Source organism: Haliotis cracherodii, unplaced genomic scaffold (genome assembly GCF_022045235.1).
Source record: "Haliotis cracherodii isolate W230 unplaced genomic scaffold, xgHalCrac1.p SCAF_16, whole genome shotgun sequence".
NCBI classification, from domain to species: domain Eukaryota; kingdom Metazoa; phylum Mollusca; class Gastropoda; order Lepetellida; family Haliotidae; genus Haliotis; species Haliotis cracherodii.
In genome coordinates, this window is record NW_027266271.1 from 16748232 (window position 1) to 16766189 (window position 17958).

General features: G+C 42.7%; 1 protein-coding gene across 1 annotated transcript; it reads left to right on the forward strand.

The window, feature by feature from the left end:
* The first annotated feature begins 294 nt into the window (after nt 1-294).
* LOC139463427 (uncharacterized transporter slc-17.2-like) lies at nt 295-17706 on the forward strand. Its single transcript, XM_071244687.1, has 10 exons — nt 295-362; nt 8222-8496; nt 9162-9395; nt 11347-11434; nt 12511-12606; nt 12764-12897; nt 14343-14492; nt 15383-15515; nt 16491-16732; nt 17451-17706. Exons 1-10 carry the CDS (start codon nt 356-358, stop codon nt 17646-17648), a joined length of 1557 nt encoding a protein of 518 aa, XP_071100788.1. The 5' UTR covers nt 295-355; the 3' UTR covers nt 17649-17706.
* Nucleotides 17707-17958: the final 252 nt, after the last annotated feature.

Here is a 17958-nt window from a genome sequence, read left to right on the forward strand (position 1 = left end):
CCTTATTCCTTTGATTATGGAAAGGGTTTTGTCGTTACTATTATTACCCTTATTGTACCTTATTCAACTCAGGTGAAAGGTCACCAGCTGCACGCGCGGGGGAAACAGCCCAAATACAAAGGAAGATATTAATAATTAAATTTACCCTACTACCCGACTCATGTCCTCGAAATACGAATATTTTACAACAAACAAGAGTTGCCATTCGTTAGCCTTATCAGCGGTGTGCTATTAATATTAAGCCACGAATGCGGAACACTGTTGACCTAATCTCGCTCTTTGTTCTCGTTCTCGGAGTTCCCGACGCGAGATGTGACATTCATTTGCGACCAGGCCGGGTAAGCATAGCCAGGCCATGAAATGTAAGTAGACACCGTTTCACTGCCCTGTTTCATACATACATACCTGTATACATGAACATGTGCCAGCCTCATACATTTCTAGATGATGTATGATTAAAGAAGCTTTGAGTGATAGTCAGATGGCAGAATGGAATCGATCCAGCATGGCGATCACGCTCGTCAGTATGGGTTGTGTTTGCTGTGTTAAATGATATGTCATCATGACATACTATAAGGCATATCGTCCCTACAACATATATGTGAGTGTCGGTCCTTTGAAGCGCAATCCGCCGCGGTTCATTTGATAGAACAACGGACTTGTTACATAGGTCCGTGGTTGAACGAAAGCGATCTATCATGTCGATCAGAGCCGTCAGTGTGTGGTGGTTTGCCTTGTGTTGTTTCAGTGTTGTTTGTGTTGTTTCAGTGTTGTTTGTGCTGTTTCTATTGCTTCTGTACCTCATGACCTACTATTACATACTCTGTCAATCAAACAGATGACCTGGCATGTACCAGCCGCCTGTTGTAATGCGACACTTTGTCAAACATTCATCAGCAAGTTTAACGCCGCTTTCAACAGTACTCCAGTTATTTCACAGCTTGCCATGGCGCCTGGAAAGAAAGCCCGAAGTGATGCAGGCCTCAAATGTGTACCACTTTGGTGAGTGAGTGAGTGAGTGAGTTGGGTTTAACGCTGCTTTTAACAGTATTCCAGTCATATCACGGCGTGTCAGCTTAATGTGGGAGGAAAGCCCGAAGTGATGCAGGTCTCAGACGTTTACCACTTCGGTGAAACCCACGAGCACGGGTATGGTGCTGACAAACCTAGAAACATAATTGGGGCGAACCGGGATTCGAACCCACAATCATAGGTTTCTGGCGTGCCCAAGGGACGCAACTCTGCACAGCGAATTGCGGCGCCTTAGACGACTGGGCCACCCGTGCCCCCACCACTTTGGTGAAACCCATGAGCAAGGGTATGGTGTTGACAAACCTAGAAACATAATCGGGGAGAACCGGGATTCGAACTAACACTCATATATATTTCTGGGTGTCCAGGCGACGCAAGTGAGAACAGCTAATTGCGGCGCCTCAGACGACCGGGACACAACGGGCCACGCAATATACCCTCCGAATGTAATGGTCAGAGACGCCGATGGATTCATACTTTCTGTGTGTACATCGCTATCTGTATAGGACATATATCTATAAACATGTGCTTATTAATATTGTACTCGGAATGGTACAATGTCCTCTGATTTGGCAGAGATCTAAGATTTTGAAAAGGGTTTTGTCGCTTTTTTTATCAAATTATTATAAACAGAATATTATCGCCAGTTGAGATAGCTCACTTTGATGGTTATATCCAACTGAACATTAAATTGTTATAATTCAATATCTGCATATCTGTTATTCCGGGACCAGCCGAATAGCGACTCGTGCGCCTCTCCATTCGTGACCAACTCGTGTTATTCCGGGACAAGCCGAATAGCAGGTTACGGAAATTGACGAGTGGTGACGAATGCAATATGTGGTGAGGTTTTGTTTCTATTTGCATTTGTCTATTTTGGTTGACAAAATGGTTGAGAGCAATCTGCGTCGTTCCATCAATTTTTTTATGAATGTACGAGAAGCACCAATGGAGACTAATATGATATTTACTTTACATCAATCTGCACTGAACAATATTCCAGCAATATGACGCTAGTCTGTTAATCGAGTCTGAAACTCAAACTAATAATTAATATTATGACCAACGATCCACGCAGTGGCGGCATGAGGACATGCAATCAACCAAGTCACCGAGCCTGACCAACAATCCATTAATCGCCTCTTTCGATTGGTTGTCGGGGACCAATGGTAACAAGGAATCCCCGAGAGTATTTGATTAGGCCCTCAACCGACCGCGTTTTCAATGTAGAGCTGTCACCTGCAGATTTAACCATGCTGAATAGAATTTGGAACTTAACGCTGCAATCTACATATATATCGAATGTGTACTCATGTCTACTAATGGCATGAAATAAATAATGATGATATAAGGGTAACGTTATATTTTAGGGCATTATCATTTGCAGAAGCCCGATGTCTTCCATTAACCGCCTGACATAATATATATGATAATGTATATTTTTTGTGGCTATATAGGAAGATAAACGGGTTCGACATATTACTAAATCTATGTTTCATTTGTGTTTTATATTGGATTTAAACTCACGGTAATTGGCAATTTGGTTTCGTGCTTGAAGCAATTACATGTATGTAGAGTTTTGTTATGTATGAGTATATCTGTGCGAGGCTGTGTGCCGGGGTATACATACATCATGTGCAATGAAAACACACACACACACACACACACACACACACACACACACACACACACACACACACACACACACACACACACACACACACACACACACACGCACGCACGCACGCACGCACGCACGCACGCACGCACACGCGCATGCGCACACACACACACACAGAGAACGCACACACACACCACACACGCACGCGCACGCGCACAGAACGCACACGCAACGCACATACACACACATATAACGCACATGCAACGCACAAACACACACAATACATACACACAACACAAACATACATTCACATAACACGCACTCACCACAACGCTCACATACAATAAACACATAACACACACATACACATGCACACACACACAATACTTGCAACACAACACAAACATAACACACACACACACACACACACACACACACACACACACACACACACACACACACACACAAAAGAGCATAATTGTTATAGTATTTTTACATGCTTTGTACATAATAGTACCATGGTTCCTGAAAATACTCAACACCTGGCTTAGTATCAGTTCCATCATCGCAGTATTAAACACAAACCGAGTGTTCTCTATACCTCATCAACGAATAAGGCCATCGTGTGTTATTTAGGGAACCAAGGAAATAGAAAATAGAATGCGTTGGACTTATAACAGAGGCATATGTAGTTCATCGCGTGGTTCAAGTTCAAAGTTCTCACAAACTGTGCTTTCATTTTAGCGTTACTAAATTTAATAAACTTTCTTTGTATTGATTAATAATTTGAATTTCGTCTTATTAATGTAACTCCTCTTTACCTACATACATTTGCGAATGGTATTGTATATGGTAAATATGATTAGCCCAGACCGCTCGGAGCCTTGTGTCGGATGTAAGATAAGTTTTCATTTTGTTTGTAAAAAATAATTAAACGTGGTTTTATGCATACATGTCAAATGAATTTGTTATAGAATTCGTAGCATAAAGGGGATAAAATAATTTGAGACTGATCGGCTTGGAGTGAGGTCTGTGTGTCTGAGTGTCTGAGTGTCTGTGTGTCTGAGTGTCTGAGTGTCTGTGTGTCTGAGTGTCTGAGTGTCTGTAGGTCTGAGGGTCTGAGTGTCTGAGTGTCTGAGTGTCTGAGGAGGGTATCCATGTTGAACTGCGGCCTGGTATCTTGTACACTCAAACAAACACAAACAACCACACATACACACACAGCCACACGCACACACTCACATAGAGACACACACAGACACGCACACACAGCTACACATACAGACGCATACTCACACACGCATACAAACACTCACACACAGACGCACACAAACAGACATACACAAACACATACACATCGACACACACAAACAGACACACACAGCTACACACACACCTACTCACAGAGACAGACACATACAAACACACACACACTCAAACAAACAGACACATACACACAGCTACACACACAAACACCAAAAGAGCTACACACTCACAGCTACAAACACACAACTACAAACAAACACAGCTATAAACACGCACAGCTGCAAACACGCACAGCTGCAAACACACAGCTACAAACACACAACTACAAACTAACACAGCTACAAACACGCACAGCTACAACACGCACAGCTGCAAACACACAGCTACAAACACACAGCTACAAACTAACACAGCTACAAACACACACAGCTACAAACACACGCAGCTACAAACACACAGCTACAAACACACGCAGCTACAAACACACGCAGTTACAAACACACAGCTACAAACTAACACAGCTACAAACACACGCAGCTACAAACACACGCAGCTACAAACACACAACTACAAACTAACACAGCTACAAACACACACAGCTACAAACACACACAGCTACAAACACACAGCTGCAAACACACACAGCTACAAACACAAAGACACAGCTACAAACACACAGCTACAAACACACGCAGCTACAAACACACACAGCTACAAACACACAGCTACAAACACACACAGCTACAAACACAAAGACACAGCTACAAACACACACAGCTGCAAACACACACAGCTGCAAACACACAGCTACAAACACACACAGCTACAAACACACACAGCTACAACACGCACAGCTGCAAACACAAAGACACAGCTACAAACACGTACAGCTACAAAAACACACAGCTACAAACACACAGCTACAAACACACACAGCTGCAAACACACACAGCTACAAACACACAGCTACAAACACACACAGCTACAAACACGCACAGCTACAACACGCACAGCTGCAAACACACACAGCTACAAACACACGCAGCTACAAACACGCACAGCTACAACACGCACAGCTACAAACACACACAGCTACAAACACGCACAGCTACAACACGCACAGCTACAACACGCACAGCTGCAAACACACACAGCTACAAACACACGCAGCTACAAATACACACAGCTACAAACACACAGCTACAAACACACACAGCTACAAACACGCACAGCTACAACACGCACAGCTACAAACACGCACAGCTGCAAACACACAGCTACAAACACACAGCTACAAACACACACAGCTACAAACACGCACAGCTACAACACGCACAGCTGCAAACACACAGCTACAAACACACGCAGCTACAAACACACACAGCTACAAACACACAGCTACAAACACACACAGCTACAAACACGCACAGCTACAACACGCACAGCTGCAAACACACAGCTACAAACACACACAGCTACAAACACACAGCTACAAACACACACAGCTACAAACACGCACAGCTACAACACGCACAGCTACAAACACGCACAGCTGCAAACACACAGCTACAAACACACAGCTACAAACACACACAGCTACAAACACGCACAGCTACAACACGCACAGCTACAAACACGCACAGCTACAAACACACAGCTGCAAACACACAGCTACAAACACACACAGCTACAAACACGCACAGCTACAACACGCACAGCTGCAAACACAAAGACACAGCTACAAACACGCACAGCTACAAAAACACAGCTACAAACACACACAGCTACAACACGTACAGCTGCAATCGCCAGTATCTACAAACACAAACACACTGACAAACACACACACACAAACGCGCCCACACAAACACACACATGGCCACATAAGTGAAACAGTCTTCAACGGAACGTTAATATTACCCCACCTTCATAATATATTGACTTTGTGTTCATGCTATATGACACCGTGAACTGCAGCAGATGTCACAACGCTAAGGTTTTGAAAGTCATTCCATTGTTTAGAGACGTGTTGCTATTTTTTAGTATGTCCATTGTTTTTAGAGATGTTGCTTTTGATCAGTACGTCCATTGTTTCAGTGACGTGTTGCTATTGTTCAGTATATCCATTGTTTCAGTGACGTGTTGCTATTGTTCAGTACGTCAATTGTTTCAGTGACGTGTTGCTATATATTGTTCAGTATATCCATTGTTTTAGAGACGGGTTGCTATGGTTTAGTATGTCCATTGTTTTAGAGAGGTGTTGCTTTTGTTCAGTACGTCCATTGTTTCAGTGACGTGTTGCTATTGTTCAGTGTGTCCATTGTTTCAGTGACGTGTTGCTATTGTTCAGTATGTCTATTGTTTTAGAGACGTGTTGCTATTGTTCAGCATGTCTATTGTTTTAGAGACGTGTTGCTATTGTTCAGTATATCCATTGTTTTAGAGGCGTGTTGCTATTGTTCAGTACGTCCATTGTTTTAGAGACGTGTTGCTATTGTTCAGTATGTCTATTGTTTTAGAGACGTGTTGCTATTTTTCAGTATATCCATTGTTTTAGAGACGTGTTGCTATTGTTCAGTATATCCATTGTTATAGAGGCGTGTTGCTATTGTTCAGTACGTCCATTGTTTTAGAGACGTGTTGCTATTGTTCAGTACGTCCATTGTTTCAGTGACGTGTTGCTATTGTTCAGTACGTCCATTGTTTCAGTTATGTGTTGCTATTGTTCAGCATGTCCCTTGTTTCAGTGACGTGTTGCTATTGTTCAGTATGTCCCTTGTTTCAGTGACGCGTTGCTATTGTTCAGTATATCCATTGTTATAGAGACGTGTTGCTATTGTTCAGCATGTCCCTTGTTTCAGTGACGTGTTGCTATTGTTCAGTATGTCCCTTGTTTCAGTGACGTGTTGCTATTGTTCAGCATGTCCCTTGTTTCAGTGACGTGTTGCTATTGTTCAGCATGTCCATTGTTTTAGAGGCGTGTTGCTATTGTTCAGTATATCCATTGTTTTAGAGGCGTGTTGCTATTGTTCAGTACGTCCATTGTTTCAGTGACGTGTTGCTATTGTTCAGCATGACCTTGTTTCAGTGACGTGTTGCTATTGTTCAGTATGTCCCTTGTTTCAGTGACGTGTTGCTATTGTTCAGCATGTCCCTTGTTTCAGTGACGTGTTGCTATTGTTCAGCATGTCCATTGTTTTAGAGGCGTGTTGCTATTTTTCAGTATGTCCCTTGTTTCAGAGACGTGTTGCTATTGTTCAGCATGTCCCTTGTTTCAGTGACGCGTTGCTATTGTTCAGCATGTCCCTTGTTTCAGTGACGTGTTGCTATTGTTCAGTATGTCCCTTGTTTCAGTGACGCGTTGCTATTGTTCAGTATATCCATTGTTATAGAGACGTGTTGCTATTGTTCAGCATGTCCCTTGTTTCAGTGACGTGTTGCTATTGTTCAGTATGTCCCTTGTTTCAGTGACGTGTTGCTATTGTTCAGCATGTCCCTTGTTTCAGTGACGTGTTGCTATTGTTCAGCATGTCCATTGTTTTAGAGGCGTGTTGCTATTGTTCAGTATATCCATTGTTTTAGAGGCGTGTTGCTATTGTTCAGTACGTCCATTGTTTCAGTGACGTGTTGCTATTGTTCAGCATGACCTTGTTTCAGTGACGTGTTGCTATTGTTCAGTATGTCCCTTGTTTCAGTGACGTGTTGCTATTGTTCAGCATGTCCCTTGTTTCAGTGACGTGTTGCTATTGTTCAGCATGTCCATTGTTTTAGAGGCGTGTTGCTATTTTTCAGTATGTCCCTTGTTTCAGAGACGTGTTGCTATTGTTCAGCATGTCCCTTGTTTCAGTGACGCGTTGCTATTGTTCAGCATGTCCCTTGTTTCAGTGACGTGTTGCTATTGTTCAGCATGTCCCTTGTTTCAGTGACGCGTTGCTATTGTTCAGCATGTCCATTGTTTTAGAGGCGTGTTGCTATTGTTCAGTATATCCATTGTTTTAGAGGCGTGTTGCTATTGTTCAGTACGTCCATTGTTTCAGTGACGTGTTGCTATTGTTCAGTACGTCCATTGTTTCAGTGACGTGTTGCTATTGTTCAGCATGTCCATTGTTTTAGAGACGCGTTGCTATTGTTCAGTATGTCCATTGTTTTAGAGGCGTGTTGCTATTGTTCAGTACGTCCATTGTTTCAGTGACGTGTTGCTATTGTTCAGCATGACCTTGTTTCAGTGACGTGTTGCTATTGTTCAGTATGTCCCTTGTTTCAGTGACGCGTTGCTATTGTTCAGTATGTACATTGTTTCAGTGACTTGCTGCATCCCATGGCGCTATGTTGTGGCAGGCATGTGGTTCATAGCCTTTGTACTCCACGACAGCTTTCGCAGCAGCCTCAGCATCACCATCGTGTGCATGGTAAACCATGACCCCCACATCAACATCACGACATCGTCCTATGACATCAATTCATCAATAGATCAGGTTGGAATGAAACAGGGACGACTAATGACAATCAACACCACAGCGCCCATCATGGAGGACAAATGTTATTCTCAAGAAAGGTCAAAGAGCTCTGATATTTCGGTTTGTATATGCATGTACTGTTTCTTTTTGCATGCATGTAAATGCAATTATTGATATATTCCTTTGACAAAATAGTTAACAAGAAAGTGGTTATTCAAGCTGACAAATCAAAAACGGCTTGATCCCTTAGTCCGGATCTCGTTAGTTTGAAAACTCGACATCGGGACGATTAATGTTGACTACGACTACACATATACCTGTAGGGACATAATTCAACATACACAAGTCATCAATGCTGAAAGTAGTAAATCGGGAGTTCCTTAAGGACATCTAGAGTTAAAAGGCACTACTTGTATGTTTAACAGTCTGGTGCCAATATCGAGTACCATTATTGCCTTGAGACTTAACCGTGTAATTGGTTGAATCCATAACTACTGGACACTCTAATTCTTGATCATAGAAATATCTGAGACGCTTGAATCAACCTTGTACTGCAAATGTCCAGAGCCTCTAAATATACATTCGTCATCATCCATGAAAGATGATTGGGTGGCCTAGTGGTTTAAGCGTTTGCTTGTCACTCCGAAGGTCCGGGTTCTGTTCCCAACAATGGTGCAGCCCAATGGTGATGCACATTTTTAGTGTCCATCCACCCTTTTAAAATGCTTGAATATTGCTAGAGACGTAAAACCACATTCCTCACCAATCATCCAATCATCTTCAAGACAGGTAGTTTTGAGTGGAGCAAGCAAGTTCAAGGTCTGCTCCTGGGCGCGGTGTTTTGGGGGTACATGGCCCTTCAGTTCCCCTCAGGGTGGTTGTCGGAGAGATTCGGGGCACACAGGGTCATCCTCATCTCCCTCCTTGCCGCATCAGTAACAAGCATCTGTACACCTATGGCTGCTCATGCGCATCCATATGTTCTGCTAGCTGTTCGTTGCATGACGGGAGTGTCTATTGTGAGTACCTACCTAAAAAAAATTCCTACTTAAGCTTTTTTGCTGAATCTCGATAATTACCCGTTAAATGGAAATGCTTGACTTTGTACTAATTTTCATCGCATTCTGACATGATTCGGTATACACCCCATGTGTTGTCTATCAGATTAATCGGGGTCAAGTGGTGTTCTTTCACAAATTAAGAATCAAATGCTCTACCCTGCTTTGTTATCATTTTTCTGAAATTACAAAACATGAAATAAATTGTTCAATATGGGAAATGAATCAACGCACTTTTTTATTTTTCAGTATTCTAACCGACATACGATACCTTTAAGAGATCACTTACAAAAAAATAAGTTTTGACCACATCCGCACTTTACAGGAAAGACGTGATTGAAAACATGTAAGATGTAGCTACCTAAATCAGTTTAACGTGGCATAGTCGATATGTCATCACCAGAGCCCCGTTTCACAGCATGATTGTGGAGCTAGGACGGGTGTAACCTATATACTCAATAACATACTCCTTGATGATGTAGGACAATGACAGAGCTCAGTCCTCAATGTCCATTTCACAGGGGGTGATAACTAGTGCTCTGCCGCACAAATGTGCCGTAACACACCTCTCAGCCCTAACAAACCTCTCAGCCCTAAAATAACTCTCAGTCGAAACATAACACTCAGTCCTAACGTAACTCTCCGCCCTTAAATAACTCTCAATCCTTAAATAACTCGCAGCCCTAAAATGACACTCAGTCGTAACATAACTCTCAGCCCTAACGTAACTTTCAGTCGTAGCAAAACTCTGAGCCGTAACAAACCTCTCAGCCCAAATAACTTTCAGTCGTGACTTTCCTCTCAGCCATAACATACCTGTCAGCCGTAACAATTCTCAGATGTAACAAATCTCATAGCCGAAACATACCTCTCAGCCGTTACATTCCTCTCAGTCGTAACATACTTCCCAGTCGTAACAACTCTCAGCCGTAACAACTCTTGGCCGTAACATACCTCTCAGCCGTAACATACATCTCAGCCGAAACATACCTCTCAGCCGAAACATACCTCTCAGCCGTTACAATCCTCTCAGTCGTAACAAAAATATAAGACGTAACAAACCTCTCAGCAATAGCATAACTCTCTGCCGTCACAGAGCTTTCAGTCGTAACTTTTTACTCTCAGCCCTAATACAACTCTCAGCCGTAACATTTCTCTCACCCCTAACAAACCACTCAGCCGTAACACACCTCTCAGGTCTAAAATAACTCGGAGTAGTAACATACCTCTCAACTTTAACATAAGCCTCAGTCGTAACATGAGTCTCATCTCTAAAATAACTCTGAGTAGTAACATACCTCCCAGCCGTAACATGCCTCTCAACCGTTACATACCTCTCAACCGCAACGTACCTCTCAACCGAAACGTACCCTCATCCGTTACATACCTCCCAGCCATAACATATCTCTCAACCGCAACGTACCTCTCATCCATAACATACCTCACAACCGCAACGTACCTCTCAACCGTTACATACCTCCCAGCCATAACATACCTCTCAACCGTAACGTACCTCTAAAACGCAGAGTACCTCTCTTCCGTAACATACCTCTCAAACACAACGTACCTCTCAGCCATAACATACCTCACAACCGCAACATACCTCTCAACCGTTACATACCTCCAAGCCATAACATACCTCTCATCCGTAACATACCTCTCAGCGTTAACAAACCCCATCACATCTCTCAGCCGTACACATCCCTCAGCTGTAAAACAACACTCAACCGCAACACAACGCTCAACCTTATTACATCCCCCAACCGTAACTCGTTTAATGATATTTGAATAGGTATCACCTACGTTATTATATAGATATCACGGACGAATGTGTTAACGAATTACGGACAGTTGTATGAGAAATACTTATGCCTTCATGTTGTATACGATGTTGGAAACTTTCTCGTTTAAGGCAGTGTTGTACCCCTCACTTCCGGTCTTCTGGGCCCGCTGGGCACCAGCTGCAGAGTGGAACCGGATGTTGGGCATTTCTCTTTCTGGTAAAACAAACAATCAAAGCCTGCGGAATCTGTTGTGGGAAATTCAGACATCTAATCCACATCCACGGACCCGGAATCACCCCGAATCAGAATACCTTCTGTATACCCTTGTGGGGACGTTACTTTGCGACTCCTCGCCCTTTATTAGGGGCACGAGTAGCCCCGTGGCCTAACGCGTCAACATTCGCTGTGCAAAGCTTTGTCTCTGTTGTATTTGGATTCGCTGGTAGTTGGTTCGTATCCTTGATACTCCCCATTACTATCCTTGGTCAGCAGCATGTCAGTAATTATGGGTTCATCAAAGCCGTTTACGTCAACGCTATTTAATTGGTTGAATTTTTCCTCCAAAGTATGCAGGCACGAAATTTTATTGAAATCAGATCTTAGTTCTCGTTTCCGGTTAGGGCTGACCATCTGATATTCTGAGGGAGTTGTAGAGAAGCAGGATTTTGTATTGAGATTTTTTTCAGCTAAAACCACAAAACCAGCATTTATCATATTTTAAAACTATGAGTCTGACCTCTGTGGAAGACATTTTTTCCAAAAGCCTGAATCATAATTATTTTTGTCAAGATTTTTCGGATATTATCTATCCTAGTCAGTGTTAGTGACAATAGTAGAAAAGACCTCGTCCTCGACAGCTCAGATGGCGTTGTGTGACGAGGCCCATGGACACGGCCAACTATTTCCCCTCGAACTATCTCGTATAATTCAGCTCAAGATCCTGACTCTGATCTCTTCACCTCTTGCTGTTGACTGCTTGCCAGGATACCTCAAAGAACAGATGCAAATACAGCAACTATCAAGGGCATTAAGATCAGAACAAGACCAACGACCACATGCCATACTACAAAGTACAATTGGCTGAACACTCTTTCTCTGTTGCCAGTCCAAAGCCCGGGAATTATATCCCTAGCGAACTGAAACAAGTACACTTTCATGATTACTTTCGACGTCAACTTAAAACTTATTGACTTTTCACCTGTATTTTCCAACACCTTTTGTAAGCGCCTCGGAGCAGCTGTATATAGCTGGAATGCGATACAGGTTTATTATTTCTTATCAAATCATTGCAGGAGGACTGATGGGCAATGCAATCATCTTTCCGTTTGGAGGATACATGTGTAAATACGGACCTGCTGGTGGATGGCCGTCCTTGTACTATGTCCTAGGTAATATGTTCAACACAACTGTTGTTAGTCATCACCATTGATATTGTCAGGCCTTCTTCAAATATTCAACTGACCCACCATTATTCAGCTGAAATAATGTTCAGCCCAATTGGCCATAAACTGCCCTACTTATTCCGTTCTGTTTGTGACCCTACAGGAGGAGCTGGCTTTCTGTGGTGTCTGGCGTGGGGTCTGACGGTGAGGGACACGCCTCGAGCCACGCCCTTGATAACAAACAAGGAGAGGGACTACATCGAACTTAACATAAAACTTCGAAATATAAGTATAAGGGTAAGAAAAAACAAAACAATTCCAAGCAATTCCTTAAATATATTTGAAGATTAATCAGTAACGCACACATGCATAAACTACAGGGCCAAAGAAAATATACACCCATGTTTGATGGTGGCTAAAATTGAAACTAACAAGAAATGGTTATTCGATGGCAATGGACTTGATACGGATACCGTAGTTGTGTTTCGGTCATAGAGTATTGCGACGTGATTGTAAACTTTGTGGTGCAGGTCCCGTTGCACAAGGCGATCGTATTGTAGCGCAACGACAGTTGTTTCTGTTAAAGTATGTGAGTTACGATAACCTTAGCGCAACGATAACTTTGTGGAACGGACGCCTGAATTCTAATTTAAACAGTGGGACGTTGTATGGTAGTAAATTAATATGTGTCAGCGTTTGACGTGTTTGAAGTATTATTCTGTTAAACTCAAGTGAATTACGTTACGGGTCGTGTAGGTGTCTGCCTATTCATACACGACAGTGAAATTCTAAAAACTCGCTCCCGTGTAATACCAATTATGAGGTGAGGTGAACTGGGGTTTCACGTCGCGTCCAAGATTATTGCACTTATTTAGCGACGTGCATGCACGTGTGTGTGTGTGTGTGTGTGTGTGGCTGCTTGTACTAGTCCGGACTGATGCCGATTTATACTGCTAGCTCACTGAGATACCATGCCGCAGTTTAACATGAATATCCCGCTCAGACACAGTATACTGACTCCGAGCCGACCAGTCCTTGTTTTAGCCCCTTAATGCCAGACAGGGTAACAACAAGTACCATCTTTAACATCTTTTGGTATGACGCGGTCGGGAATCGAACCACGGGCCTTCCACTCTCCGGGCGGACGCTCTACCACTAGACCACGGAGACGGTCCCAATTATATGAAACTCGTGAATAGTTTCGCTCGTCAAATACAAGAACTATTCCCTCGTTTCACAAAATTGGTATTACACGGGAGCGAGTTAAGTATTCTATATATGTGACCCACCTGATGGGTACTTGGATACAATTGTGTTATGACGTCATCAAGAAAGACGTTTTACGTCACTTACTTCCGTATAAATCGCTCTGTGTGCGGACTGTACAAACATATCTTGTTTTTCTCCCGTTAGTTCGTAATGTAATAGAGACAGTATTTCAAAACATTTCAACATACATGTCAGTGTTCACGTAATCTGACATTATATCTGCAAACCGCAATTATTACATAAACATTTATTAGTCAGAAAATGGAAAGATTCGAACAGTTAAATTATTGTGTTCCTAAGACATTGTAGTTTCAAGATATAATGAGAAATGTGATTTTTATCCATAAGGTCCCATATCTCATGGCTGGTCACATATTGTCTTATATATACCAAAGGCTGAATAAGCGTTCCTGTACCTTTCAACAGGTCAGAAGGTGGTGGCGTTTGAACGTATGTAGATATATTTTGTTTAGAAACCCCCGACACCGTGGCTAGAGATGATGACGTCACGAGCCACCATCGCCCTGATCACGACGCACACACTTATCAACTATGGAGTATACATGTTGATGACGCAGCTCCCAACATACATGGAGGAGGTCATGATGTTTGACATCAAGTCGGTGAGAATACTTACACCAACAAACATTTTCTTACATCGTTTTCGTTTACAAAAGTTAACATTGAGAAAATAATGCTAGAAACACAGATGTATCAAAGATAATGTTTAATTTACGTAGATTCATTAGGCAATGGGTTGGTTTTGTTGTTGTTTTTACCCAAAGAGGGTGAGTAGGATTTTTATGCTGCTTTGAAAGTATTTCAGTTGTATGATGGCATGTCAGCTTAATGTGGATGTGCTGGCATGGAAATGTGGTGTGTTGTCAAACCAAGGTTATATAGGATCCAGGAACATCAAGGGGACGCGACTCAAATTGTGATTCCTTTGGCTACTGAGTAATGTGAAGAAATACTATGAAATTACCAGAATCAGGCTCCAGTCGGCTGATATGGTCTGTAAAGAACAACTAAAGGAACAGAATTTACAACCCAGTAATTGATACATATATTCCTATAATTCCCGGATACACCATTCTGAGTATTGATGATAATTTGGACATTTTTACAAATTCTAGAAAGTCTATGTTCACTTAAAATACACACATATATATATCTGCCTGTTTCAATAAATAGATCATATGAGCTACATCTCGTTGATGTAATGTTATTCGTCTGCGATAATGGATTATTTAACATTTCACACATGACAAATAGGTGTAATAAATGATCAAACAAATTGTTCTGTGTGGCATATATCTCTAAGTAATGCATCATAACAGCAAACCCATTGCTGACTGAACTGTTTCGGTCCTGGAAAGAGTTAAAGCAAATAAAATTGGAATATTTGACCATTGGTATTCGCCGAATCAGAACGCTTTCAGCTTCACGCGACATACAATACAAGCTCTGCACTCACACTGAACGTGAACTGTACAAGATGATAATGTTGCAGAACGGCATATACTCCATGCTGCCGTACCTGGTGTTCTGGGGTGTCGTGATGCTGACCAGCTGGGTGTCCGACTGTCTGGTGTCCAGAAGACTTTTCAGTGTTGGTGCCACCAGGAAGTTGCTCAATACGCTAGGTAGGTTCCCATCGCTATCCCTTGATCCTATGACCCATTCAGATTCCGGGGTAGAATAGGTCTTCAGCAACCCATGCGTGCCGTAAAAGGCGACGATGCTTATCGTAAAAGGTGACTAACGGGATCGGGTGGTCAGACTCGTTGTCTTGTTTGATGCATGTCATCGATCCCAATTGCGTGGATCGATGTTCATGATGTCAATCACTAGTCTTTTTACAGACCGCTGTCATATAGCTGGAATATTGCTGAGTGCGGCGTTAAACAATTAACCAGCCAAGAAACCCATTGCCGTATAGGAAAGTGACCCGAACAGAGTGATGTAGCAGATATGTGGGAAAGCAACCGCACCATCACTGTATAGACTGGGTGGGGTGCATTACCATATTAGAGGTATTGAAGTAATGTTACGACCACGGTCTGAATAACAGACACATGTTGCCCCTACCCCGACCACCAGAGTGAGTTGGGTTTAACGCCGCTAGCTTTTAACAGTATTCCAGTTTTATCACGGCGTGTCAGGTTAATGTAGAAGGAAAGCCCAAAGTGACGCATGTCTCAGACGTTTACCACTTCGGTGAAACCGACATACACGGGTATGGTGCTGACAAACCTAGAAAAATCGTAGGGGCGAACTGGGATTCGAACTCACGATCTCAGGGAGGCAACGGGCCACCGGCCATCAAGAAAGGTATTGCATGTACATGTAAAAAAAAAGTAACTATTCCTTTGATTACAATACTTCAGCAATGAAAACAGGATTGATTCATAGATTTCAACTCTTTGTTCTTTCAATGCGACGTTTTGGTAAATATACCGATGTAAGCACCTATATCCACTGAGGGAAAAACTCCCAAAAGCCTTCAAGTTGTAGTTTTCCCAATTCTCTTTAACATCGCCATTACAACGACATGTTTTCCCTTGAAAGAGAAAAAGTTTGATGTATAACTTAAGTTGCCTCCATGTTTTCCTCTAAAGGGTGTATGCTGCCGGCTGTGTCGATGCTGGTTTTAGCTATGGCGAACTGTCTACCACTTCCGGTTGCTATAGCCTTGCTGTGTGGAGCTGTTGGACTGGTGGGATTCGCTTTTGGAGGCTATCTTGTAAACTATGCCGACATTGCGCTGCAGTTCTCTGGGACCCTCAGTGGACTGGGGAACTGCATCAGTAGCAGTGCTGGGATCATCGCTCCCTACATCGTAGCGTCCATGACCGTGAACGTAAGTTTGACAACTTAACAAACAATTCATGCATGTTTAATATATATGATCCAGAGGCCGCGGGGAGCTGTGTCTATTCAAAAAGGTGCCTTTGCTCCCAGGATCCTCTTGTCATGGGTTCGAATCCCTGATTCCTGATTTGACATGACAGCACCATGTCCCCATTGTAAATGTAGTCCCGACCTTCTTCACGCGAACACCTGGTGTCATCACTATTTGATAACAGGGTGAGTGAGTATGGTTTTACGCCGCTTTTAGCAATATTCCAGCAATATCACGGCGGGGAACACCAGAAATTGGCTTCACACATTGTACCCATGTCGGGAATCGAACCCGGGTCTTCGTCGTGATCAGCGAACGGTTTAACCACTAGGCTACCCGACTGCCCCCTATTTGATGATTCATAATTACACGCTGATGGTTTTGGCGGAAGAGTGCAATCACTTGATTGTCTGGTCCATTATTTTCAGACCGCCGTCATATAGAGGCGTTAAACAACAAACAAACAAAACAAACGTTATCAAAACGTTACGAGCCTGAAAACGGTCGTCATTATTCCTGTTTCTTATTATTTCCATATAACAAAAATACCATGGAATAACCATTTGTTGTTTGTTTCATTTTTAACCACCATCAAACATGGGTGTATTCTTTCTTTTGCCCGTAGTTTTATATCCGTCATAGACTTGTCAAAATGCATGTCCCTTTTGTACTGCAGGGAACACGACAGGAGTGGCAATACGCGTTTTTCACTGGATTTGGGTCGTTTTCCCTGGCCGCATTGATCTTTCTTTGTTTCGGGAGCGGAGAAACTCAACCTTGGGCCAAACACGATTCTATTACAAAAGAAATCCGAGCGGCGTCTGATACAACTCTACCAGACAAAGACACAGATACAGAACAGTCTTGTGCTTGACATGCGTTGTATTGGAGCTGAAAGCGGCATAAAGCCAAATAAACTCGTTTTCTTGTTATTGTCAAATCAGTCACGACCTGGAGTTTCAACAGAAATCGATACATGAAGCAATCGACAGTCAAAAGAATCAAAGGACAGAAGGGTGTGATTTGAAACGTCATCCTTTATCATCTTGTTGTTTGTTTGTTTTTTGGTTTGTTGTTTAACGCCGCACTCAGCAATATTCCAGCTATATGACACCGGTCTGTAAAAAGTCGAGTCTGGACCGCCAATCCAGTGATTGACATCATGAGCATCGATCCACGCAATT